The sequence below is a fragment of the Phyllostomus discolor genome, chromosome 3 (assembly GCF_004126475.2).
Source record: "Phyllostomus discolor isolate MPI-MPIP mPhyDis1 chromosome 3, mPhyDis1.pri.v3, whole genome shotgun sequence".
In the NCBI taxonomy this organism is placed as follows: Eukaryota; Metazoa; Chordata; class Mammalia; order Chiroptera; family Phyllostomidae; genus Phyllostomus; species Phyllostomus discolor.
The window spans coordinates 134,644,389-134,670,923 of NC_040905.2; the positions used below are offsets into that span (position 1 = coordinate 134,644,389).

At 47.2% G+C, this 26,535-nt stretch overlaps 1 protein-coding gene across 7 annotated transcripts in view; it reads right to left on the reverse strand.

The window, feature by feature from the left end:
• PTCH1 (patched 1) overlaps positions 1-17,033 on the reverse strand; it is a 67,442-nt gene extending 50,409 nt beyond the window's left edge. For 2 of the 7 annotated variants that reach the window (XM_028531521.2, XM_036021481.1), the window contains exon 1: positions 6,164-6,268. Coding sequence is in view for 3 of the 7 variants with exons in the window: in XM_036021476.1 (XP_035877369.1) it covers positions 6,827-7,019; positions 8,662-8,859 (391 nt within the window). In the remaining 4 variants the exon portion in view is untranslated. Of the gene's footprint in view, positions 1-6,163; positions 6,269-6,826; positions 7,020-7,712; positions 8,055-8,661; positions 8,965-17,013 lie in introns of those variants that run through there. The other 5 variants (XM_036021477.1, XM_036021476.1, XM_028531520.2 and 2 more) reach the window with 5 other exon arrangements.
• Between the last annotated feature and the right edge of the window lie 9,502 nt (positions 17,034-26,535).

Genomic DNA, 26,535 nt, shown 5'->3' on the forward strand with positions numbered 1-26,535 from the left:
CGTACATCTGGAAGCTGTCATCTTCTGGGGCCTCCCAGTGGCGCTGTGTGCATCTGAAACACCCCATCACCCAATGTGGCTTCTAAACTTGGAGGTTACGAATGGCGGGCAGCAGAGAGACAGGGAGCACTCACAGGGTCGGCTGCCTTGGGGCGAAGGCACCTGAAGCTATTTGATATTTTTAAAACAATTACTGTTTTAATCATTTTTTTCCAAATACAAAAGAAATACCACAACTCCTTCCACCAGTACATGAGTGCCTGCTATTGGAACTTAATCAATACCCATCAAAGGAACACATTCTTAATTTTTAAAAGTACAGAGGGAACCAAGGAAAAGAAAGGAGCTGCACTGCCTTGCCTTTTTGTTCCTTGTGTAATTCACCAAAACTGACAGCCCCAGAGAACAGAAACTTGGGTATTAACCTTGGAAACAGCAGTGAAAGCAAAACCCATCCCACCTTTTCCTAACTGACATGCCTCAGTCCCTTTGGCTGTGCTGCATAAGCTCACCTGGGGAAAAGTGGTTTGGCACAGGAGCATCTGGAGAGCTAGACCACCAAAGAGCTTTGTGGACTTCCAAAGGCCTTATTTCAATATGAACAAAGTCCAGTGGTGTCTTTTATTGTTTTTTACAAAGTCACCTCCATGCTAAAAACCTTTAGCCTATTGTAGCTAAAATGCAACAAAGTCTATCTGGTAAAAAATTAAGTCACCTGAGGAAAAAGTAAAGTTTTTTCTTTCTTCCATGGCCTGCCCCCTTCTCAATGTGCCATGATGTTTATTTGATTTTTAATGTAATTTTAAGAAAAGCCAAAAATTTAAATTAGTAATATAAAAAATGAGTTACTGGGTCAGTGAATATGGGATTGAATGAATTACCTTAAAGAATAAAACTTTTGGCTCTGGCTGGTGTGGCTCAGTGGACTGAGCACAGGCCTTCGAACCAAAGAGTCACTGGTTCAATTCCCAGTCACAGCACATGCCTGGGTTGCAGGCCAGGTCCCCCCAGTAGGTGGTGGGCAAGAGGCAACCATACATTGATGTTTCTCTCCCTCTCTTTCTCCTTCCCTTCCCCTGTCTAAAAATAAGTATATAAATTAAAAAAAATAAAACTTTTGCATTCAAGGCAATGCATTTGCAGTCACAACTCTATCATAATAAAAGCCTTCCATTCTGCACTGCATGGGTCTTCCAATCGGAATCTATCTTCTAAACCAATGGTTCTAAATTGGAGCACTTTGTGAATTATCACCACTCCACACACACCCACATTTGGCAATGACTAGAAACAATTTTGGTTATCACAACTAAGAGGATGCTACTGGCATCTAGTGGGTGGGGGCCAGGGATGCTGTTAAACATTCTGCAATGCGCAGGACAGCCCTATAAGAGAGAATTACACAGCCCAGAATGTCAATAGTGAGAAAACTTGCTCTAAGCAGAAAGGAGGGTGAAGGTCAGTTATCTCCTACCACTGCCAAGAACACTGAGGGCTTGAGAGACTCTTATAAACCTCAAACAGGTATTTTTTAAAAATTCTATTTCACTTTTTAAAAAACATCAGAGTTGCTCCTTCCTTGACACCCTCCTCTCTTCATGCTGACCTCCAGAGATGCTAATAAACAAACACAAGGCAATATGGACTCATTTCAAGACTGTTTCCTTTTGCAGAAGGCCAGGGCTGGGCAAGCTTTGAGGAAAAAACAAAAAGCTCCAAGATATAAATGAACATTCTGTCACTGGGACAGTGTGACAACTTGTGTCTAAGAGGCATAGGCTGGAGTGTGAGGGGGCTAGATATTAAGGGAGATAGGAAGATAAAATTGCTAAGCAAAAATGAAAGCCAACAGAGAAATGGGCGAGACCCAAAAGAAAGTATTTCTTTTCTGTGCTGGGAAAGATGAGGTCCAGGCAAAGCACTCTGGTACCAGGAGGGCACCAGAGGGCAGAAACACTAGTGGTAAATCATGAGACAGGCATAGCTTGGCTTTAAAAAAAAAAAAAAAAAGAGAGAGAGAGCTGGCAGCCCCCCAACAAAGCCCTACACATTGGTGACCTGTCATGTGGCTGGGCCTTCAAGCCTTAATAAGTCAGGCTCTCACCTCAAACTTGATGTTCCAACCAAAAGCAAGCACTGGGAGTTCTCTTGGGGGTCACACCCCTGTCCTCTGAGCCTTTGCTCCTGCTATTCCTTCAGCCTGCAATGCCCGTGACCCCCAACCCTCCAGTGCCTGTGCTTGGCTCAGCCATGCCCCCCCCTCCCCACACTGCCCCAGCTTTCCTTGGGGCTGTCCTGTCATTGGTCTGTATGTCTGCTGGGTGGAGGCACCCTGAGGGCAGGGGCTGTGGTCTTTCATGGTCTCTCTGGAGCTTTGTGTGGTGCTTGGGACAGAGCAGGCACTGAGAATATGTGCTGAATGAATATTTTTACTTTGAAATAACAATTAGTCTCTCCCTGACCTTGCCAGTGCTGGTACATGTTTTGGTAACAGCAGATGTCCATGGCATCACTCTTTCACCAAACTTCAGGGCTCCAATTGCAAGTGAGGTACATTTGACATTTTTTACTTCACCTAAGACTCAAGGTGACATCTAATGTATGTAAGTCAATCACTGAACATTTTAACAATGGAATAAAAAAATTCTCATCACCAATGCCATAAAAAAATGAGACAATCCTCCTTATGAAGCTTGTATTGGTCAGCATACTGTAGCATGTTAAAGCATTCAAGTTAAATCAAAGGATACCTTTAATTTGATGGTTATATTAAAAAGATAATATTTTGGCAGATAGGATGCATATAGTTAGTCTATGTATATACACAAACAACAGCAAGTGGAGATCTATTTATCCACCTATCTGCCTGCCTGCCCATCTATCTATCTATCTATCTATCTATCATCTATCTGTCTACAGCAGTGGGCAAAAGTAAGTGTGAATTCAACTACCCCAGGAAGCTAACTCAAGCAGGTCACTGAAATTCAGGTTTATTGATTTTTAAAGACTTACAAAAATGTGTAAATAATGAAGCCCAGCAATTTGAGCACTTATAAGATTTGTATATAAGTGTACTGTGGCAGTGTGACATTCTTTTGAGTTAAGAAAGCTGCTGTAATAATTATAACCTGCATGTCTTTTTCCATATGGATAACCATAAACCTACTTTTGCCCACCCCTGTACATATACATGTGTGTAGACATATACATATCTCCAGTTGCTTGTGGGTATGTATACATCTGTGTATGTATACATGGAATTTTAAGTACACAGGAAAAACAGCATTTTCCAAACTCCCTCGGCATTCCTCTCCCTGTAAAATCTCTTATGCTTTCTTTTCTTCTGTTGCTTTTTAACTAGGGAAAACATGCTACCTCTACCACTTGGTTTATTTAGTGCAGTAGCAAGTACCCTGTTTGTACCTAGAACATTTACAGTCCCTATTAAGAAAAAACCATCTAACAAGACTACTTTGCTGATAGTGATAAGGAATTTAAGAGATTAAACTTCAAAATTAACCTAAATTCTGAGTTTGCTACTCATTTTACTCTAACACAGTATAAGACAGCAGAAAATTCTTATTCCTGAAAGCAAATGCTCAAGCTACTTACTGCCGACACGAATAGTATGCTCACTGCATCATAAACAAGACCTCTACTTTGAATTTAAATTAAAATTATAAAATGGTATGGTGGCCTCTCTGGTTGAGTTTACTTGCATTTATCAAACTGTTGCTTCTACAGGGAAAAAATCACAGCACACAGGGAATGAGTGACTGGATGACAAACTGAAGTCAAGGCAGCAGGAGACCAAGCTGACATAAATCAACGATTTTCAACCTGTGTGCCGTAAGAATTTTTAAAACATGCAATTCTTGACTATTTAGTCAGGGGCACTGACCTCTTCTTCTCCCTTAGATTGTCAAATAAAAAAAAAAAGACAACAGACAACATAGCAATAGCTGTTGGTGTGAATGGCCTGTCTTAAACCATAAATATATAGGTTATATAACAGTTGCATCTTATTGGTCATGTCGCATAATAAGATCACATCTGATTGGTTAGTTCTTGGTGCCAGAAATCCTTATATATTGTACAAGTATGGGCACATGATTTTTTAAAATGTCACTTTGGAGCAAAAAGAGTAGGTAATTACAATTACTATTTTTTTGTAAATCAAAATTTTACCTATTTTTGTCAGATTGGCAAAAGATATATTTTTTGGTGTGCTGCAGAATTTTTGTATGTGTGCCATTAGATGAAAATGGTTGAAAATCACTGACTTAAGTCATTAGTAGGCAAAGTGGACATGTTGACATGGAGGATCCAGTTTCTCATATAAAGAACACAATAATAGTTATTATATATAAAAACATTACACAAGCTATCATGTTACAAATATAAAGATAATAACAGTAGCTATTTTATTGAGTTGTAAGGCATATGATAATAATAAATGGTAAAGGTAGTTACTCAACAAGTGATAGTATTGAGTAGATAATATTTGGCTGAAAAACTAGTGAGCCACAAGAAATTGTCAAAACAGAAAGGTAAGGGAAAACAGCTTAGAGGCCAAAAGTAGGTAAAATGAGTCTCATCTCAGATGTCAGCCCTTAACACTCTCTGACTAAGATGGAACCTGGTGAGACCCTACTAAGCAGTTACTCCTCCTTGGAGGAACTAAAATGTATTGCTTAATGCAGAAACATAGTTGCTTCTAGAAATATACAATGTTAAAATAAAGTTACATTACTTCTCTTTAAAACCTATTTAAAGGTCTAAAAGTCTTCCTCAAAACAACAAAATACAATCTTTTGTCACCAATGACCAACTCACTTTTTGGCTCACATGGTGGAAAGTGAACATGTGGACAGAGCTGGGGGTCCCTCTGCTCATTACATCCCTTGCTCTGTCCTAGAACATATGATAGGTCACACAGTCTAGCCAATCCCACATTCAAAGTACAGCCCTGCTGTCGAGGGCCCGCCTATTTCCCCCCTCCCCAAAGGGGTCCCCACTGCCAACTGTCCACTGAGTTTGGGCCTTTGCCTGACCCTTTTCTGAGCTGCTGCATAGAGTCTCTTCTTCCTCCTTTCTCTCTCCCCTCCCCCTGCCCCAATTTAACTTTCACCACCCTACTAAAACGACTACTTCGGTAGTTTTAAAGCCATGAATTTGTGCTCAGGAGTGTTTCACATGCTTCAGTGTCCCTGACAATGCCTAGCACAGTGCTATGGGTATTACAGGTACTCAGTAAACTTGTTGCTAGAACATTATAGATGGTCAATAAAACCCTTCTTTTATCTACCAATGACAATGAAGTGTTGCACTGAGATAAATTACCCGATGGAGTCAATCCAAATAACACTTTTGTATTAATTACCAAGCTACTTAAGGCAAGAATGTTTTCTGGTCTTAATTATTTGGACTATTATTTTAATTGTCACTTCTTAACTAAAGACTTCACCATATGCTTGCAAATCACTGAAGGCTGAATCTTTCTTTGCAAACAAGGCAAAATTAACAAAATATCCTCTAAAGGTTAGTTTTCCAACAGCATTATGAAAGGGAGCAATTATGCATATAACTCAGGCTTCCAAATTTTGCTTTAGGTAGATTTCACTAGGAATGCTCCCCATATTCTGGTTTGAAATATCTACATAATTACCTCAATCCCTCCCTCCCATCCCATTGGGAGAGAGAGCCAAGGCTGTGTTTTGAGGTTAAAATGTTTCCAAATAGCAATTTTTGTCACTATCCAAAAAGAACTAAAAAACAACCAACAGAAAACAAAAAATCTGTATCACCAAAAGAATGTAAAATGTTTTGATGGGGAAGAGAGGGAGTCTATTTTAAATTTACAACTCCTTAAAAAGGCTTCAAGCGCCCCCCACCCCCCACCCCCCAACTAAGGAATGCAGTTAAAAGACTGGCAGAACGCCTTGGAGAGCTGCTGTGGCCCCCGCTCCAAACCCGAGTTCTTAGAACACATTTCTTTCAGCCTGTAAAACGCAGCCTTCCCCTTAGAATAATTCCATTTTAAAAGCTCCACCCCCGAGGAAACATTAATCTACTTCGCGAACATGCGTTCCACTCTGTGCTTTACAGGGTTTTTTTCCAACTCCTTCCCCCTACCTCCTCAATTTTTTTTTTTTTTTTGTACCTTGAGACAAATGTTTTTTTCCCCCAGAGCTGAAAGCTGTCCAAAAACAGGACCACACACGCCGCCGCCTCCGCAGGCCCGCGCTGCTCCCGCCCCCCACCCTCCCCAGCGCGGCTGCTCCGGCCGCGGCCGCCGGGGGCGCGCACACTCCATCGAGGCGGAGGGGTGGCCTTTCTCGGTGCTCCCCCCCCCCTTCTCTTTGGACTTGGTGGGTGGGGTGGTGGGGAGGACAGAAGCCAAGGACCAGAGCCAGGAACAGGGAAGCCTGCCTCCTGATGCCTCGCGGAGCGCGGCGGAGGTGGGCAGCAGCGGCGACTGCAGGCCTCGCGGCCCCCGGCGGCGCAGTGGTCCGTCCCGCGGAGGGGCCCCCGCGCCCCCGCCGGCGCGCCCCCGCCGCGCTCTCCCACAACACCTAGCACTGCGCGGCGCCCCGAGTAGATTACAGCGCGGCCTTTGTCAGGCGAGCCTGGCTCCGGGTCTGGCAGGCCTGGCTCCCGGCCAGGCGCCCAAACAATAAACAATTCCCCGGAGCGGGCAAGGGGTTTCGCTCGCCACTGAAATGCTCTAGGTGTATGCTGGCAAATATCTTTATCAATTGGGAGGAAGGGAAGGGGTCCTGGGCGGGGGACAGGAGGGCGCGGGGCCGGGCGCTCGGTCTCTTACCTTCCACCCACAGCTCTTCCACGTTGGTCTCCAGATTAGCTGCCTTTAATCCCACAGCGAAGGCCCCAAATATGAGGAGGCCCACAACCAAGAATTTGCCGCAGTTTTTTTGAATGTAACAACCCAGTTTAAATAAGAGTCTCTGAAACTTCGCTCTCAGCCACAGCGGCGCTTTCCGGCCAGTAGCTTTCCCCTGAGGACGAAGCAGAAAGGAGGAGTGGTGAGCGCCGGGGAGTCGCGGCACGCGCGCCCACGCCCGCTTGCGCGCACCCGCCAGCGGATCCGGCGAAAGCCGTGGGGGATGTCCGCGAGGTTGGAACCCCCGCCCGCACGAGAGAACGCGAGCAGCGTGGGGGGGGGGGGCGGGGAGTTGGGCATAAATCAAAGTCCGGTTGCCGCAAGGGAGTGAAACCACACTACAGCAGGGGCGCCCCCACACGTGGTCTGCGTAGCATCCGCGAGTGCGACGAGGGGTGTGCGGGGGTCGGGGAGGGGGGGTGGCTACTAGGGGAAGGGAAGCTGAGGCAGAGACGAGAGAAATCACTCAACAGGCAACAGTCTCTCCGGACCTGGTAGGGGAGGGGCTGCGTAATCTCTGCGAAGGAGCCCAACATTTAAGAAGCAGCAAAGCTCGGCTCCCTTCCGCGCGAATCCTGCCCCACCCTTCACCTTTCTTGGGGTTCTCCTACGAGGACGGGCTGCGGGGGTTAGCGCTCTCGGGGAACAATGTAGTGCGGGATCCCTTATTCTGACCCCTGCCCGGCGTGGTAGTAAGGGGATCTACGTAGTGAGCGCGGCCAACGGACTCACTCGGGACGCCTTTTCATAGCGTTGGGAGATGCTCTGTGAGCTGAATTAGGAAGCGGGACAGCCGTCTGCAACTTACGACAATATTTGTGATCGGAAGAGGGCAGCCACATGGATTTTTTCCCTCCTCTCCCTTCCCTTCTGGTTAAACGTAAAAAGCTGCGGAGTGCACAGGGGAAGGGCCCAGGCCGGCGCGGGCGGGTGTCGCGACTGGGCGCTGGCTGCTCCCGGCGGCGGCGTTGTCCCGGCCCTTGGCCGCGTCCCCGTTAGGCCCCTGTCTGGGTGCTCGCCTTCTCCGGATTCCACACATTTCAGCGAGCCTCGTAAACACAATGAGCCCGGCCGCTCCGCAGACTCGGACCGCGGATTTAAGGTGGCAATTTGTTTACAACTTTCCCTTTCCCCCCAGGCTCTGAGAAGAGGTGGATCAAAAACTGGAAGAGAAGAGGGGAGATGCCCTCCTCCGAGGATAATTTTTAAGGGAGCAGAGATTTCATACTCAACAAAAGCAAAACCGGCTGCCAAAAAAGGAAACCACCTTTATTTCGGCTCCCTCCCCCCTTCTCTCCGCCTCTCAGTACTCCGCCTCCCCCTCGAAGAGGTGAAGAAATGTGGCAACATTACAGGGGTTTGGGCTGAAAATAGGGGCAGGGGGCGGGAGGAGGGGGCTCCAAGGCAGGGGGCGCCCGGCAGTGCCGCGCTGAGGCTGCCCTGGAGGTGGTCCACTGTGGACCGCTCTCCAGTGCTCCGGAAAAGGCACGCCGGGAGGGCGCGTGTACACACACGCGCGCGCGCGCACATGCACAGACACACACACACACCCTCCACCCCCTGCAGACCTCAGACAGTCTTTTCCTCCCAGGACCGGAGGAGGGAGGGTTTGAAATTTTCAATCCCCTCTTGTCTGTTTCTTTTCCTGGAGGGAGGTGTGTGTGTGTGTGTGTGTGTGTGTGTGTGTGTGGCCCCGCGATCCCCAAGAGGAAGAGGAGGGAAAACAGAGTGGGAGGGGAGAAGAGTCTGAAATGCACCTTGGAAATCTGCTCCAGAGCGAAGGCAGCGTCACAGTAGCTGGGCCGGTGCAGATAGTCCCGGTCCGGCGCGGCGTGGCGGCGCAGACCCCCGGTCCGTCTGCGCCTCCCGCCTCCCGCTGGCTGGCCGGAGGCTCCGCCGCAGCTGCCGCGGCCGCCACGATCCTGGGGCTCCGCGGTGTTACCAGCCGAGGCCATGTTGCCGCCGCCGCCGCCGCCGCGGGAACCAAGGCTTCCCGGGCCGCCCGGCGCGCTGCCGCCGCCGCCGCCGCCGCCGCTGCAGGCTCCTGGCTCGCCCCGGCGCTGGGCTCGCGAGGACGCTGCTCGCCGCCGGCTGTTCGGGTTGGGGCTCTGGTTGACAGACCTGGTGCTGCTGCTGCCGCTGGTGCTGCTCACACGGCGGGCGCTGCTGCCGCTGCGGCCGCGGCCGCTGCCGGGGAGTCAGACCCTGCGCCTTCCATTGCCACATTGCGCGGGAGTCCCGAGGTCTCTGCGGCCGCCGCTGCCCACATCCAGTTCTCGGGAGGGCGAGAGCCGGTGCGCGGAGCCAGCCTGTCCTTCGAGCGCTCGCACGGCGCTTCTCGCGGTCCCCAACTCCCCCTACCTGCCCCCCGCCCCGCGCCGCGACCCCTTCACTGCAGTAAACGCCAGCAAATCCCCGCCGCTCCCGCCGGCCTCGCTGGCTCCTTAGGCGCCTCCCGGGAAGCCCGAGCGGTCGCGGAGGGCAAACGCAAAGTCGCCGCCGCAGGGTCCGTGGGTGCCCGGCGTGTCTCAGCGCTGCCGGGCCGGGGCAGCCGCCGCCGCCGATGCTCCTGCAGCAGCTGCTGCTGGCGGTGGCGGCTCCTGAAGCTGCTGCTCGGGCTCTGGCTGCTGGGTTCGCGGTGGCTGCTCGATCCTAGACTCTGCTTTCTTGTGTTCCTCACCGACCCGCTGGACCATTCTGCCCCCGTGCAGCGCGCCTCTTTCGCTCCCGGGACCTGGGGACTCCGCTCTGTGTGTGTGCAGCGGGCAGCGGCCGCAGCAGCTCCTTGATTCAATAGATGAGATGGAAGAAGAAAAAAAAGAACTCTCTCCATTTGGAGAAAGAGGAGGAGGAGGGGAGGGGGTGGAGGGGGAGAGAGCGAGCGAAAGAGAAAAAGGCTGGAGCTCCCGCCCCTGGGGCTGTCAGATGGCTTGGGTTTCTGCGACGCGATTGGCTCACGGAGGGCAGAAATTACTCAGCAAACATGACTATTATTAGCTGCTTAGCAACAGCTCACCAAAGTAGAGAGACCACCCAGGTAGGCAACCCCAGTGTGTGCATCCCCGGCTTCGGGGGGAGCCTGCGAGAGCGCCAACCCTCTCGCATGCAATACTTCCATTAAGGAATGTTCCCCCCTCCCTTTCTTTTTTATTCCTTTTCTTTTCAACAGTATCTTCTTTTTGTAGGCGCCTTTTGAGCGCGCGCGCGCACACACACACACACACACACACACAAACACCCACAAACATTTGCCTCGCGATAGACACGGGGGGAAATGTAATATTTTTTAAGCGCTTAAACAATTTCTGAAATTCCTCAAAGAGAACCCTTTCAGAGGCACCTTGGCCTCAAGCTACAGCAAATACTGGGAGGTCCGGCTTGAATTCCCAGGCCTGCACCAATAATGACAGGGTGGTGGATAGTGCTCCAGTACGTGCCAGATTTTTTTTCCCTCCTCTTTTTTCTTTTATAACTAAAGGGAAGACTTAGGCTCTCGCAGCGAACAACGCCTAGCATTAAGATAAACAAAATGGAAAGTTAAAGAGGAAAGTAAGGCCGTTGGAAAAAGAAACCCTCTGTTAAAATCTATTCCTACCCCACACCCCCACACACAAAAAAAATCCACGGCAACAAAGTTCTGGTTTGAAGGAGGACGTGTATTATAAACGTGGAATCCAGACACCAAAGCATTCTCATGGAGGCAGAAGCATTTTTATTTGAATCTTTAATGTGTCATATGTAACAGAGAAACAGCAGAATCCTTTTAACAACCCGGAGAGAAGGAACTGTTTCCTTAAGAAAAGTTTTTCCTAACTATTTTGACTTTATTTGGACTTAGACCCCCCTCTTTTTTTAAATTAACCAGATGTCCTTATTTATTTAGAGTCTGTTATAAACTTTTCAAAAACTGGTATACATCCTGTTATATTTAATAATAGCGTGACGTAGGGGAGAATAAAGGGTTTGATGTTGGATTCATTCGAAACAAATTGTGGGCTGATTGCGAGGACTTGTCCGGACGCTGTGGCCGGTGTCACGGAGACGTCCCGGGGCTTCGCTTCCCGTTGAGAGAGAAAACACGCAACTCTTGGAGGTGGATCCTGGGGCCTGAGTCAAATTAAACTGTACACATAGCACCGCTTATTATTTAAAAATAATGTTTTGGAAAGTGGAATTTGTTTTTCTTACGTTTGCAAGTTAATTTCCTGCCAGAGATAGGGTTCAGACCCACAAACCCTCGATTCTGCCTCATTTTAGTATTTGCTTTTTCTTAAGAACATTGTTTAACTGCAAAGGGATCCGTGACAGCAAGAAGCCGACTGTAGCCGTGAAATAGAGTCGTGTGGCTTTAAGATGCACACGGTGTACGTTCATTGAAAAAAAAAAGAAGAAGAAAGAAAGAAAGGAAAGAAAGAAACCCAGATGGAGAGAAAGGAGGAGGAGCAGGAGGGAGGGCGGAGTCCACCCTGGCCACGTGACGCAGGGCCGGGCGGCGCGCGCCCCGCGGCCGGGAGGCCAATTGGGTGCGCGCGGGTCCGGGTGCGCGCGCGCCCGAGCTCCGGGACCCCCTACGCCCGCGTGTCCCTGCTCAAACAGGTAGGGAAGTCAGCGCGCTTTGCTCGCGGCCGGCGTGCTCCTCAACTCTAGAGCTGCCTCCCAAGAACCCGGGAGAGGCGCGCGCCCCGCCGGCGCGGACGGACGTGCCGGACGCGCCGTAGTACATTCCTGAAGGCGGTCCAGCCCCCTTACGTTGCCCAATGCCGGCGCGGTCTCCCCGCGGCCGGCCAATGGCTGAGCGCACGGGCCTTTCCCATTCACTCGCCCGGCGGCTCGGGCCGGGGCCGGAGAGGGGCTGCGGCGCTGCAGCCGGCCACCAGGTCGGCCCACGCGGCTCCCGTGGGGGGCCTGCCGGCCAGCCTTCCCCACCCTCTTCCTTCCTCTTCCGCGGTCTCCCCTCCCCTCTGTCCCTCTCCCTTTCCTGTCTCTCTCCTTTTTCACCGCTTTCTCTCCGGATCTCTGATCCCTACCAAGCCTCGCCACATTCCCTCTAGTTTTTTCTGCTTCCCGATCTCGCCGGGAGACCCTGCCTCCTGAATCTGGTACCGGCGAAGTGTGTGCGGTACCCCGGGCGGGGTGGGGTGTCTTGTAGAATAAAGACACAAAGAGAGAAGCGTCTGGGGTGTTCACGAGATCAGGAGGAGGACTGGAGTACCCGGCCAGCGCGGAAATTCAAAACTCCGAGCTCCAAGAGAGCACGTGACTGTGTGCTGTTAAAATCCTAAAAGGCAAGACGAGCTCTGTCCAATGAAAATGATACCACGTGCATTGATAATAAGATCGCAGGAGAATTGAGCTCGATAACAGCAAGTAATTTAATCTTTGAGCAAAATTCTTTATTATGTTTGATAAATAGCAAAAAACAGGAATGGTGATTTAATAGTCTAGCTTTTTTTTTCTGAATGGTTCTGTAGGCGTTTCAAGTCAAACCATTTTGTGCTTATCGCTGAAAATTATTTCTTTAAAAACTTGGAAGTGGTACTCCTAGTTTCCCATGTCAGTTTTTATACTTGAGGTGTGCTGTATGACAAGGGAACCATATAGCCAGAAGGTTGCTATGTTTGTCTTTTCAAATTTCTTTGCAATGTGTTAGACCCAAATATTAGTTTTTTTCGGCCCATCTTTTATTTACAGCAATTTTAGTATAGGTACTTGGCTTGTGGCACTCTAAAATGAAATTATAGGCTATATACACATCACGGTTCCCATTACTTTTCACACGCAGTTGCATATCCTCCTTCCCGCTGCGGCTGCCAGTGTACCATTTCAACGGCAAAGCGTCTTGCATTCGGTCTCATTTCCCTCAGTTTGACTTAATTCCTAAACGTTTTAAACACTGATCTCTGGGGTTTTGAGCGCCCTGAGCCCCCTCACCCGCTGTTTGATAGGTTAACTTTTCAGCATCTCAGACAATGGTCCTGGCCTGTAAATTCTACCCATCGGTTCCAAGACTCAATCCCCAGCCTGGGCTCTAACAAGCGCTATCTTAATCTCCCCAGCCCCCACCCGCCGCTTTCCCTGTGGTCTGCTTCTTTCATACACAGAGATGAATTACTTTGAGGATCTAATTGGCCTTGTTTCTGTAACGTTTTAAGAAAGGGAAGAGGAGCCAGTGTAAAAGCCTGCTCGACTTGGGTGGTCAGGGCTGAGGCTGCCCCCAATTTGCCTCATTGCTGATGCATGCGAGTGCGACATTCCCAGCGATAATGTTGTTCCTAACCAATCTGCCCTTATTTACATTTGTAAGCATTGTCGTCTTTAATATGCATGCCCTGTGCAGGGGACTGCTGCGCCGTACTGGGTTGTTAACTTCAACTAACCACGAGGATTCCCCAGACCTGGGCTAGCTGGAGGAGCCAGGCCTGCAAAGGTGTCTGCTGGCTCCCCTCCTGAGTTACCAAATAAGTGAGAGCTCTGCACCTTTTCAACCAGCTGGAGCTGCTGGCTCTCTTTGGAGCAACAGTTACTTGGAAACTCCCCTTTCCAAGTAAAGTTCCTCTCAATGCATCAATTGTCGATTTGGTCTCCCCATTACCATCCAAGACTTTATTGGAATCTATCGTTTTCAAAACAGATTCCTTAAACTCTTAAAATATTATTCACTCATATCTTCTTTCTCTGCTCTAATACTTCAAATATCCATAGCCATGCCACACACATCTCAAAAATGACATCTGATTATCCCAATCATGAGACTGAAATAAAACATCTGCCCTTTGTGTTTGGACAGTCCAGTGATAAGCAATTTTGGTAGCTGGACTTGGTGGAATAATGAGAAACCACATTGAGATTTATCTTTTCACTGGCTGCTCGTTTCTCACCAAATGCATCTTTAAAATCGAATATAATTTAACTCATTTTTGCCAAGTACAAATGGATAAAAGTGTAAGTGTATTCTAGTAATTTGACCCTTGGGTGATATTATAATTTTGTTTCCTAATTATAATACTGCTCCACAAATGCAAAAAATTGCACACATTACATTAAGTCCCACAGTATTCCTGTTGAGAGAATGAAATAGGGAGTGGAATGGGGGAGGGTGCTGATGTAATATTCTATTTATAGATGGAGACCCCAGGACTGGCCAGGGCCTGAGCGGTTCAAAGTAGGCACCTTTATAAGAGCTGAGTCTTGACTCAACTCAAGCTGGTACGCCACCACCACCATACACCACGCTTTTTGGGTCCCTAAGAATGGCATTGTTTTCACGCTGTCAGTTTTTATATTTACTTAAAAGGTGATGGTAGAAAATGAGTCTAAAAGGTATGGGGTGAAGGGGGGCTACATTTAGCAGCCACAAAATGTAAAACCAGTAAGCATGGCTCCCCTCCCTTTCTCCCATCCACCTTCTGTTTCCTCCCCTGTATCCCCCTCCCCAGAACTGGAGGAAAGGGAATAGCTCTAGCCAACTTGTCAAAATAATGCTGCTAATTACCCCTGATCTCCTTTAATGGGAAGCTGCTCCCAATTCCACAAAGGAGTAAATGAGGGGTCTACAGCATAAACCCAGGAGCACTGGCATTTTTTGAGCTTATAGTGAGCTAGGGGTGGAGGACAGCTGGCAGAGGGGAGATGTCCTGAGAAGGTCCCAGAAATCTTCACATTTATTACTCCAGGTTCAAATACTAGCTTGAAAAGAGGAATTAGACTTTATATAATGCCGAAGTTATTGGTATTCTCTTGCTGGGAATGTCACCAAGTGCATAGAAAATGTTCAGAGCTTACAATGAACTTGAAAGAAAACATAGCATGGACCCTTATATTGATTTCTTCCCTTGTCTAAATTTCTTCTTAGCCACATTACTTTAATGGATAGAGATACATTTTGGAAAGACACATGCTTTGAACATTTCTGCATCTCTCTCTTGCCTCATCTCTATCTCTGCATGTAATATATCTATATCAAGCTTTATATTTGGCAGAGGGCACACCATTCATTTCAGTGATCTCTGCCATTTGGGTCTTGCATAAATTAGAAGCTGAGCAACATGATCCCTTTGACCTACTGCTGGAGCAACAAATTTATTAGAAATATAGGCATGAGAAATAAAAGGGAAGTAAAACAATTCCAGCTTATTGTGTGTCTTTCTTTCATACTGCTAATCCGGTTTACACATCACGCCTACATGTCTCAATAGGGCTTTATACACTGTGGCAGAGGCGGGAGAAAATAAAAGGTGTGTGTGTGTGTGTGTGAGAGAGAGAGAGAGAGAGAGAGAGGAAGAGAGGGAGAGAGAGAGAAGAGAAATAAGGGTAAAAAGGGAAAACATTTTAATGCACATTGATTTGGCTTGTCAGTTTTTCTATCTGTAGAAAGTTGAATACAATTGGTAAAAAAAAAAGCCTTTTTTCTCAGCACAAAATAGTTTCAAATGGTGCTACCTCCCATTCAAATACCTTGTTAGATTATGACTAGAGTAACCAGAAATTAGATACACTTCTTAGGTGAGTTTGAAATGAATGTAATACCCAAAGGGAGAATGGGTCTATTGATGTTTACCTTGAATCAACATTTTAATATAAAAAGATCTTGGACTCAAAGGTGTTTTACAGTCTGTGGAAGGAAGCTGGGTGACAACTAGAACACACACAAATTCTCGATTGAAAGCTCCATGTTTTACAACATGAGTACATGATGCACCTGAGGCAACAATTTATCCTGAGGTGCCACCCAGAAATAATAAGTTACAGTAACAAAGGATAATAACAAAAAGCATTGTCTTTCTTTGTGGAGACAATTAATTGCATGTTGAACTACTGAAGCCACCCCTGCCCCCACCCCTTCAAATAATAATAAAGAAGAAGAAGGAGGAGGAGAAGGAGGAAAAGGAGGAGGAGGAGGAAAAGAAGGAGGAGGAGAACACAGAATACTGACAAGGGACTATTGTGGTAGTTCAAGACCTCAGTTATCCAATTATTAAATATTTAGAACCACCCATGTGGGTCTTTATTATTTATATATTTCCCCTCCCCAGGGAGGAAGGAAGGATGAAAGGGAAAAAGATGCTTTTCTCTCCCAAGTCCAGGAAAGTGGAGGTCTCTGGGTGTCTTCCATACACAACAATTCATATGGTTTTTCTTAGACAGAAATTGAGATCTGAAAACTTTGGACTTAATGATCATCCACACACTAGGAGTCATTTTAAACATAAACTTAAATGCCTGTAGACATAGCACATAGCACAGGAGGTCCTGTGGACCCAGTGTTAGCACAAGGTCTAAAGGAGTTCGGGTCAGTCCAGCCACCTCAGGGGGCCTCTCAGCCCTCTTAGCACAGATCTAGCGGTCCTCCTCTTTAATGAGTGGCAGGCATCAGAACACCCGATTCTATGGGTGAAAAAGTCAGCACATACCCATCTCCTACCCGTGGCCCCTTCGTGAACTCTGAAAAGCTCCTCTGGCTCTTTTTCCCACCAATGGCGGCGGAGAGAGCGATGCTTGAGATCCAGGTTTTGGTAAGGTGCCTCTCTTTCCTAGCCCTGGGGTCCAGGCCCACGTGCCAAGAGCGTGCGCCCATCTTCTCCAGCAGGTCTCCAGCAGGTCTCCACCAGCTCCCCTGAGACCACAGCACTAGCCCGGATGCACGCGCGCTGAGCCGGCGCCCTCCCCCAGACGCTGTCACTCTCCGCACTAGCCCTTCCATCCCAGCTCTGCCTCCACTGGCGACTCCGTAGCCACCACTAGGCTGAGGAGCGGAAGCCAAGGTGGCGACCCTTTCAAGCGTGCAAATGGGATCCCAGGCGACCCCCTCCGTGAGAATTCCCCCAGAAGCCGTTCCCCGGCCTACCGCTGGCAGCCCCCTCCCCGCCCTACGGGGCCGGCCGCGACGGGGGGCGGGGGGGGCGGGCCTGGAGCGTGCAAACCAGCGAGCGAGCGCGGAGACGCCGGGCCGACTATTGCAGCCCCAAGGCGCAGCCCACCCAGCCCAGCGGACCCGGCACGCCGCCCGCTGGGCCCTCTTTCCGCCACGCGGGGCGCCGGGTCCCGCAGCACCGCGTCCCCGGGCGCGCGCCGCGCCAGGGCGAGGTGGTGGCGGCAGCGGCTGCACTCACCATAGCGGGCCGTCAAGCCCAGCCCAGAACGCGGTGCCGATGGCGCGGACTCGGGGCTTGTATTTCACATCAATTCCTTTTTGCCCGGTGCCCCCTTTTCTGGACTGCCGTTCCTCCGTCTGCTCCCCGTCCTCCTTCGTCTTTCCCTAGCCTGGTCCCCGAGGGTCTCTTTGTCTTCCTCGTTGCGTTTTTCTTCTCTTGGTCTTCGTCTTCTCCACCTCCTCCGTCTTCACAAAAAGAACGGAAAGTGTAAAAGCCCCCGCTCGCTGGGCCGCCGGAGGCTTTCGGCGGAGTGCAGCGCGGACTCACAATTACGAGCCTGTTTCTATTAAGCAGTTCCATGGCCCTCGGCGTGGGTGGTCTGCCGCGCCATAGGCAGGACCTGTCAGGGTCACGTGACAGACCCGAAAACTTTACCCCTTTACAATAAACTCAAGGAAAGCAAAGTAAACTCGAGGAACGTGCTATCAGCACAGCCCTCCTGGGTAAACAGGCGCTCCCCTCTCCGCCTTCCTGGGAGGCGCCCAGCCCGGCGAGCTCTGGAGAGCCCCGACAGCCCCCTCCCGGCCCCCCGCGGCTGCGTCTGCGGTGGGCCCACTGGATCTAGGGTCTCCGCCCGCCACCTCGCCTTCCCACCTTGTGTTCCCCCACCCCCACACCTTCTTGGGTAGCTTTTAGCCATTTACCTGACCCCCTGGAGTGAGGGTGTTGGGACCAGGGAAGCTCATTTCAGATCGCCTGCACCCTGGGAAATGGGGGGTGCCCAGGATCCTGCAGAGGGACACCATCGCTCCTGTCAATTCTCAAGCCCTTTCCTTCTCGTGTTCCCACGGAAGCCCTGAGAATCTGGGAGCATTCTGGTTGACAGGCCCACAGGCTGACAGGGAGGCAGAGAGCCAGGGAAGCCGGGCAGATAACAAGAGCCTCCCCGGGGAAATGTTCAATGCACCAAGAAGTATGTGCATTCGTGTCGTTTCTGTCGGAGGTTCCCAGGAAGCCGCTCCTCCTGAAGAGATCTAGGTGGAGTCCTGTGGAAACTAAGATTGGTAGCTGGCCGAAGAGTCACTAATTGATATTTGCTCTTTTTTTTCCCCCTTCCAATTACTGCGGTCTTAGGGGTATGCCACCCAAATGCTCCCACCCACGTTGCCTTCCCAAATGAAGCAAGATTGGGTGATTGGGTTAGTTGGAAGTCCTGTGGGTCAGTGCGCACCGGCGCTCAGCCACTTGCCCTCAAGGGAAAAGACCCTGTTTAATAGCGTATCTGCTTAGACCTGCAGGGCAAACTGTTTCACACTGATAGGTGCTGTTTCAAATGGACCGCATTATGAATAAAGATGAATTACTGCTCCAGAGGAGAGGTAAGGTAATGGATTGAAACTGTCAAGAGTTAACTAGCTGGTGTTCAAGTAAAGCCAACCTTGTCTCACCTTATTCAGGGCTGACAGTGTGATTAGGTGTGTGTGTTTTGCTTGTTTGTGCGTGTGTGTACACATGTTATTAAAAACAACCACCACCACCCTAGGTGTCACAGTTTATCTTCCTCCCCCAAAGATGACGGGCCGTTTTTTAATAGGGTCATTTGAGTTTCCAAAGTGTTTCTGTTGAGACAAATTAAATGATTAAACATTGGAATTCTGGGCAGCCCTGTAAATTAGGCTGGTCCAGAAAATCATTTCATACCAAGTTAGTGTAGTGAAAAATAGTCACAAATGGATATTAGCTGAGCATGGATTCTAAGAGTCATAATAATTGGAAAAACAAACCCAGTAATATTTCCCTCAGAAGTACTACATTTGGTGTCATATCAAAGGACTCAATTCATACCCTGCTATGAGCTTGGGTGGGGTAAGGAAGAAGGTATAAACACATCTCCAAATAGAGTAGTCTAGAATATGAAAGAGAAGTGGGGTAAGAAAGAAGAGAAACAGCTCAGCAAAGAGCATTTAAATGGCCCACACTATAAAGTGGCTAGTGTCTGAAAGGAAAAATTATCTTCTACTCTTCAAGGTTCTTCTGGCTGGATTAATAATCAAATTAATGAGACAGATTAGTAGAAGAAAAACAAATTAAAGTTTAATACTTGTTTATCATGTATCCATGCAAGAGACCCAGGAACACTGAGTTACTTGTCACAATGGTGGAAGCCATCACCTTAAATGCCTCCTTCAACTAAAGACAAAAGATGCTGGAGATGGAGAGTCCGTTATGGGAGGTTAACAGGAAAAGCCCTGTGAACAAAGGTAAGAGCATTATGCAGATTTAAGTCCATGCCTTCTCCACTGATAGTGAAAGTAGGCCAGGTAGAGCAAGGGAGACGCCCTTACTCTACCTAGATGGAGATTTCCCTTAGAAAAGTAAATGTCTTTACAAAGGGGAACTTCTACTTGGTTTTTACAGCTTCTCCCAGGAATGTTGCTTCTTGAAATTAAGCAGCCAAAAATAATCCTTATTCCAAAGTGACATATTTTGTGGTGGCAAACTCTCCTTCACTAGTTTTGTGGGCATTTGCTTTCCTATCAAAGGAAGACTTCATTCAAGCACACTTGGTTCCATGTTCCTTGAGAGTGGTCAAGGCTGATAATCAGGGATGGACCATGTTCTGTGGCACCAGAGGTTTAATGCAGTTTGGGAGGGGGAGGCTTCTTTAGGAACTCAAAATTACAAACACAAAATCAGGTATAGGACCTTGGGAGGGAGCTGGGCAGTGAGGGGCCCTGAAGCTGCAAGGGCCTCCTGTCAAGTCAGCCTCTTTATAGTGCAGAACAAAGGGATTACAGAGCCATTTAGACTTGAGGTCTTGCATCCATTGGTTAAGACTGGGTGTGTTCACATTACATCACGTTTCAGTCAAATGCTTTACAGTTGGGAGCAAAGATGGAAATATTCTCTCCAAGAGCTACTTATCCTTCTTTACCTTTGAAATCAGTCTTTGAAAATGATAGTGCTGCACCTCTTTTCCTCCACTCTTAGATGCTAGAGATGTTAAATTGTCAAATGGGAGGTGTTCTCCCGTGCCCAGAGCACCATATATTGTTACCTTCTGGTATTTCTGAGACTCCCCAACCAGGGTGGGCTCCTTCTCATCAAACAACTGCCTTCACCCTTCTAGAACTGCTTATGCCTCATCCTTTCCTGCAAAATGGTAACCAAGCAAACCAGGGCTTAGCCATGTGGCACCTTGACACATGACCCAACAATTAGTGTTAAAGGAAATAGATTTTTATTAACAATGTTCCAACCTCAGAGGTGGCAGGAGGGCTGAGACCTCCAACCTCAGGGGAGAGTTCCTACTCAGCCTTCTTCTCCCACAAGAACCAGTACTTCCCTTGTTCCCCAAAAGACTACAAGTCAAAACCATGGCCAGAAGTCCCCCATATCTTTATCTGTTCCTAAGTTGGCTGCACAAACACATCTCTATTCTCTCTGGAATGTGCACTTATGGGTTCAGAGTTGCACCCTCTCGTAGCAGCTCTCTCCTTCAGAATCTGGGGTACATTGTCCTCAGCCTCTATGTAGTGGTTCAGGAAAGCAGGTGCTATGTTGCAGTGGATCATGGTAGAGTCCAGGGAGGCACATGTCCCAGGAGTGTGGCTTCTCTGGACATCCTTTAGAGAAGCCTAAATATACAACTCAGCTTTCCTGGTCACAGTTTAGCTCCAAGCATCGCTCATGAGCCTGTGCTTGGTTAGGCAGGTCCTTGCACAGCTCTATCAGCTCTGCCGCAGTCTTCTGTAGTCTGGCTTCCCAGTGGACCTCTTCTTTCTTACTCCAGACCTCATGGCATGCTCTTACTCCAAACCACGTGGCTTCCCCCTTATGCACCAGACCTCATGACAGACCTCCTTCCCTAGCAGCCCACCTTCATTTTAAAGGCTCAGTCCCAAACTTCCTGTGTGACCTCATATCTGTCCCCTCCTATGGTGTGTTAGTGTCCACCAGTTTTGTCAGTGGTGGACACTAACTCATATCTTTTGCCTTCTTTTGGCTGCCAGTGTTGGTCAAGACAGGAGTTTCCAGTGACATAGAGGCATCTGGGGCAAGCCTCCACCTCCTCTGGCTGTGTCACAAGTCAATATGTGCTCTTGAAGTCACATACACCTTTCACCCTGGGTAGCAGTCCTCTTCCTTTCAGGAAAAGCAAGGCTATTTATTAACTTGCCATTGTTATGCAAGGTATCTTAACCAGCATATCGTCCATTTCTCCCTTCCCCCAGTCAAGGGTTGTGGAGGATAAACTCTGCTATTTTCAGGAGACCCCTGTTCTGTACCCCATTACAAAACCAGCTCCAGTGCTGTCCAGTCTGGTTACCCACATGACATGAAGGTGTCAGTGACTAATGAGGCTTCCAGGCAACAGCTCCGCTCTAGCCTACCCAGTCTGATAAGCCAATTGGCATCAGGTGTTGATGACTAAGGAGGCTACTAGACCATACATTTGTGAGTTTACTTGGACGTTTAGAGCCACACTCAGAGGAATAATTACAAAGCTGGAGATTTCAGGGCCCTAAGGTGGACCAGATGGAAACACTTGGGGCATTGGAGACAATAGAAGGACTTTTTAAAAGAGGTCTGAAAATAGACCACATGAGCATGATCAAATCTGTTGATGGGCAAGGTCATCCCTCACTCTGTCTTTCTGAATATCTGTTGTTATTTGAGGTACATTTGTTACCCCTGTTACACACACATTCTTCATTCTAGGGTTCCCTCTCCCCTGGCTCCACTAAAGGTAGGTGCTTAAGCATTTTCCTCCAGCAACAGGAATGCTTCAAATGAATAGTTGAGAGTTCAGAAGAAACATTTGTCCACATTTGAGAAGCCTTCCACCTCCAGATGAATGCTGCTCTTACATACAGTTCGTTGATAATAGATAGATCAAGATTTCGTGAAAAGCAATGTTGCTCAATGCAGGGACTTCAGTTCTAAAATGACAACCCACCTTCACCTCCTGCCTTCTTTCTGTCAGAAAGAGAACCACGAGCCAAACCAACTTGTAGAATTAGGGCTTGGAGGACCAGTAGGGGTAAGAAATATTTAAAGGTGGTAGGTTGGAATTAGGAGACTGAGTGAATAATTGAATTACAATGGTAACATACACTGAAATCATAAAAGGAGAATTGTTTAAGCAAGAAGAAGGAAAACAGGATTGCAGAACAGAAAAACGTGAACAAAAAGCTTGGGAAATAAAAGGGTGAAGTGCCTAAACCAAAGGCTCCAGGGAAGGGAACCCCAATACCAAGTGTGGAGGCCCATTGAGGCACTGTAACATTCAAAGATGGTATGGCAATCTTAGGACAAGAAGGCAGCAGGGAGAGAGGGAGGGACTTGTGGAATTTCCTGCTTCAAAAAATGAGGTTTACCCAAGTTGCTCGCTCTTGCAACTGGTATCCACATAAGACCCCCTCAGAGGAGATGATCTCTCTATGTGGGAAACTTGCAGGGCAGTCTTGCCAGTGAAGCACATCATAAGAAAATGCTGAAGGAGACTGAAACTGTGGGATGCAGGTGTGGCTGGGCTGGCTGGTGCTAATGGTGATATGGTGGGGTCACAGCCAGGAGAAACAGCTTATTGCCATCAAGTAGGTCAGAAAAATCACCACAAAGTTCTAACTGTACTTAAGAGGACTGACAAAACTATTAAGTGTAGTAAATAGAAAAAAACAGTCTATCTGACAAAAAAAAATGCTGTTTTACACAATTGGCATTGGCTCAGGATTTATCATTTGTCTTTGTTAAGATCAGTGGAAAAGGTACAGAACTGAACTTCACTTACTTTAGCTGTGTGATTACAAATTTTGAGAAGTGAGTTAAATTTCCTGTTCACTCTCAGTGAAAGAGGCTGTGAAGCAAAGGCTCCATGTGAGTGAGATTTGGGGGAGGGGGGGTTGAGGTGTGAAGAGGAAACTGAAGCATCCTTGAGCCCTGTCATTATGCTCTTTCCTGGGCCACTCAGCAGCAGGCAGGGCCTGTGGGTGGCTCTGAAACCCCCCAGGGATGCACCCGGTGCCACTCCTATTTGTGAGGCATACCCTTCTGAAGAGATTGGGCCAGGAAAGGATGTGTGCTTTTGTTTTCTAGCAGCAGCCCCCACTGTGGGGTGGGGGGAGGAGGGAAAAAGGGAGAGGGGAAGAGGGAGAGGGAGAGAGAGAGAGAGAGAGAGATTAATCAGTTGCCCCTTGCCTCTGGGGATAGATCCTGCAGCCTAGGTATGTACCCTGCCTGGGGATTGAACTTGTAACATTTTGGTGTACAGGCCAATGCTCCAACCATCTGAGCCACTTGGCCAGAGCCAAATTTCCTCTTTTTGTCAGGACACTAGTCATATTAGATTAGAGCCCACCATATGACCTCATTTTTACTTAATCCCTCTTTAAGGACCTAATCTACAAATATTGTCACATTCTGAGGTACTCAGGGTTAGGGCTTCAACATATGAATTTAGGGGGATACAGTTCATCCCACAAAAACATGCAAATGTTGAAAGGGGCCAGCTTGGGTTTGGATGGCAAGTTCCTCTCTATGCCTGTGATGCCCAGAGGGAGCAGTCACGTTGGACTGGAGCTGGTCCTGCTTGGCTTTTTAAGCTAACAGGACCTGATCTGCTACACCCAGAAGCTTGCCCATAGCACTGCCACAAAACTGACAATGGGTGACACATTTCCTATGGATGCTGGTAGTCCAAGCAAATGGTTGTAGGCACTCAGTAGAACATTGTTTTTTTGTCTGCAAAGAGTGAGCATTGTGGGCTAATTATAATTCTGCCTCCTTTATTTATTGCAATGAGTTCCTTCAGGGAATGGTTTCCAAGGCTGGCTGCTCATCAGGATCACCTGGGGAGTTTAGAAACAAAAATTGAGAAAATAAAAATAGATTCTCTGCTCCCATCCTAGAGCTACAGAATCAGAATTTCAGCCCTGAAGAACTGAGTTTTTTTTTTTTTTTCAAAAGAATCCTCCTAAAGCAGGTACAGTAAAATGCTAATGGTAGGATCTAGGTGTGGGTCTTCATGCAAAAAGTTTTCCACCTTTGTTGTATATTCAATTTTTTTTTGTAATAAAATGAGAAAAAATGGATACCCTGGTGATTCTGATGTTCAACCAGATATGAAGACCTAAGGGACATGTGGTTAATTTATGAATCTGTTCTTAACACTCTCCTCTAACGGAGCTTGTCACATTGCATCACTGCTCTTCACTCATCAAATAACAGATCTGTGAGCTTTACTACGTGTATAGTCCTCTGTCAGGTGCTGAGAATTGAGGAATGAAAAAGCCATCTTCTTTAAAAATATCATGAAATACCATTTCACACCTATCAGATTGGCAAACTGTAAAAGTTTGACCATGGCAAGTGTAAGACCATGAGACAATGGGAACTTTGGGCACTGCTGGTTGGAATGTAGGTTGGGTTAATCACTTTAGGAAAACAATTTGGCATTATCTAAAAAGGTTGAATGCTGTGCCTAGATATGTCTCTAAGAGAAACACAAGGCTCAGGAGGTGCATTCAAGAATGTTCACAGCAGCATTGTGTATAACAGCAGAAAACTGGGCATGACCAAAATGTCCATCGAAGCAGAACAGATCAGCAAAGAGCAGAGAATTTACATGATAAAATTCTACCAAGAGGTGAAAATAAATGAGCCATAGCTATGTTACGGCAACATAGATGAATCTCACAAACATTATCTTGAGTGAGATACCTAGGTCAGAATGAACTCATAAGAATGCACATGTAAACTCCATTTATGTATGTACTTATAAAGAAAAGCAAGACCACGAATAACTCATTCAGAGAAGCAGCTGCCTCTAGGGGTGTGGAAGCAAAAGGTTTGGGGAGCTTCAAAAATAATTCACTTTACTATAGTTTTTTTAATGTCCATACAGATGTTAACTGGAAAAAAAAAAGGCCAAAGTGAGAGATAACAAGTACTTATTTGAGATCCAAAAGTATAGCTATTTGTGGAGCACTGATTCAGGCAGAAACCTAAATATTGTTCCTCTAAGGAGGCAAAGGCAAAGGGTATTTGTGAGAAAGGGAAGAAGTACAATGACATAATAGAAGGAAGGTGTCATTGGTGCAGATAGGCTAACATAGTAATGCTACTTAAATTTTCAGTCCAATAGACATACGAGCAGTTGTTCTGGATACAGCACTGCTTTAGGACCAGTCCAGAGGTCATTTTGCCCAGTTTCAACATTCCAAAGGTTTGAGAAGTAAGAAGTGCAAGGTGTTCCTCTGGAATGGCTGCTCTGACTCCATTTTAAAGTGGCTCTGTTTATATTATTTTTCACACAAGTGATAAATACACTTTTGAATGTATAATTTACTTCATAGTAAAAATGTTTTATTAAAGGTATCCTAGTCCTAGAGACACTTGTAGCTTAGTAAGGTGTGAAGAACAAATAACTGAAGGTTACGTGACAGATGGAGGAGCCATGGAGCATAGGGAGTATGTGCCTGAGCCCTGTCTCCTGAGAGGGTAAGGGGTGGGGGATGCTGAGGAAAGGAAGAGGGGCTGTAGACCAGGTCAAGGAGAGAGAAGGGCATTCCTGGGGAAGGGGGAAGGGGAGAGCCAGAGGCACCCATGAGGAAATCCTGTTCTTAGAATTCAGGCTTCTACTTCTGGATCCCAGAGTAAGACTTCAATAATGAAATCCTCAAGGTGTTTAAATGATGCTCTCTTAAAATTTTGTCTAGTTACCATGATTTAAAACATTGCATGAGCTGGTAATAAACATTTAAAGCTATTCTCCAATCATCCAAAATTTACACCTGTTGACATGTAAACAAAAATCATAATGAGAGATCACTTCATATCTATTAGGATGGCTGTTACCAAAAAGGAAAGAGATAACAAATGTGAAGGAAAGGGAACCCTTTGGGAGCTGTTGTTGGGAAGGTTAATTTGGTACAGCCACTATGGAACACATTATGGAGGTTCCTCAGGACATAAAAACAGAACTATGATATGACCCAGCAGTTCCATTTTGGGGTATATAGCCAAAGGAAATGAAACCATTATCTCAAAGAGATATCTGCACTCCCATGTTCATTACAGCATTATTCACAAGGGCTAAAATATGGAAACAACCTAAGTGTCTGCCAGTGAATGAATGGATGAAGAAAACATGTCATATGTGCACACAATGGAATATTACTTAGCCTTTAAAAAGGATGAAATCCCACCATTTGCAACAACATGGATGGAACTTGAATGCTTTATGCTAAGTGAAATAAGCCAGACAGAGAAAGAAAATACTGCATAGTATCATTTACATGTTAAATTAAAAAAAAAGTCAAACTCTTAGGAACAGAGAGTAGGAAAGTGGTTGCCAGGGTCTGGTTGGGGGGAATAGGGAGAGGTTGATAAAAGAATATAAAGTTTCAATTATACATAAGATGAATGATGTCTGAGCATCTAATGTTTAAGATAGTGAATATAGTTGATAACACTGTATTATATAACTTAAATTTTTTAAGAGAGTGGAACTTAAATGTTCTCACCAAAAAGAAAAAA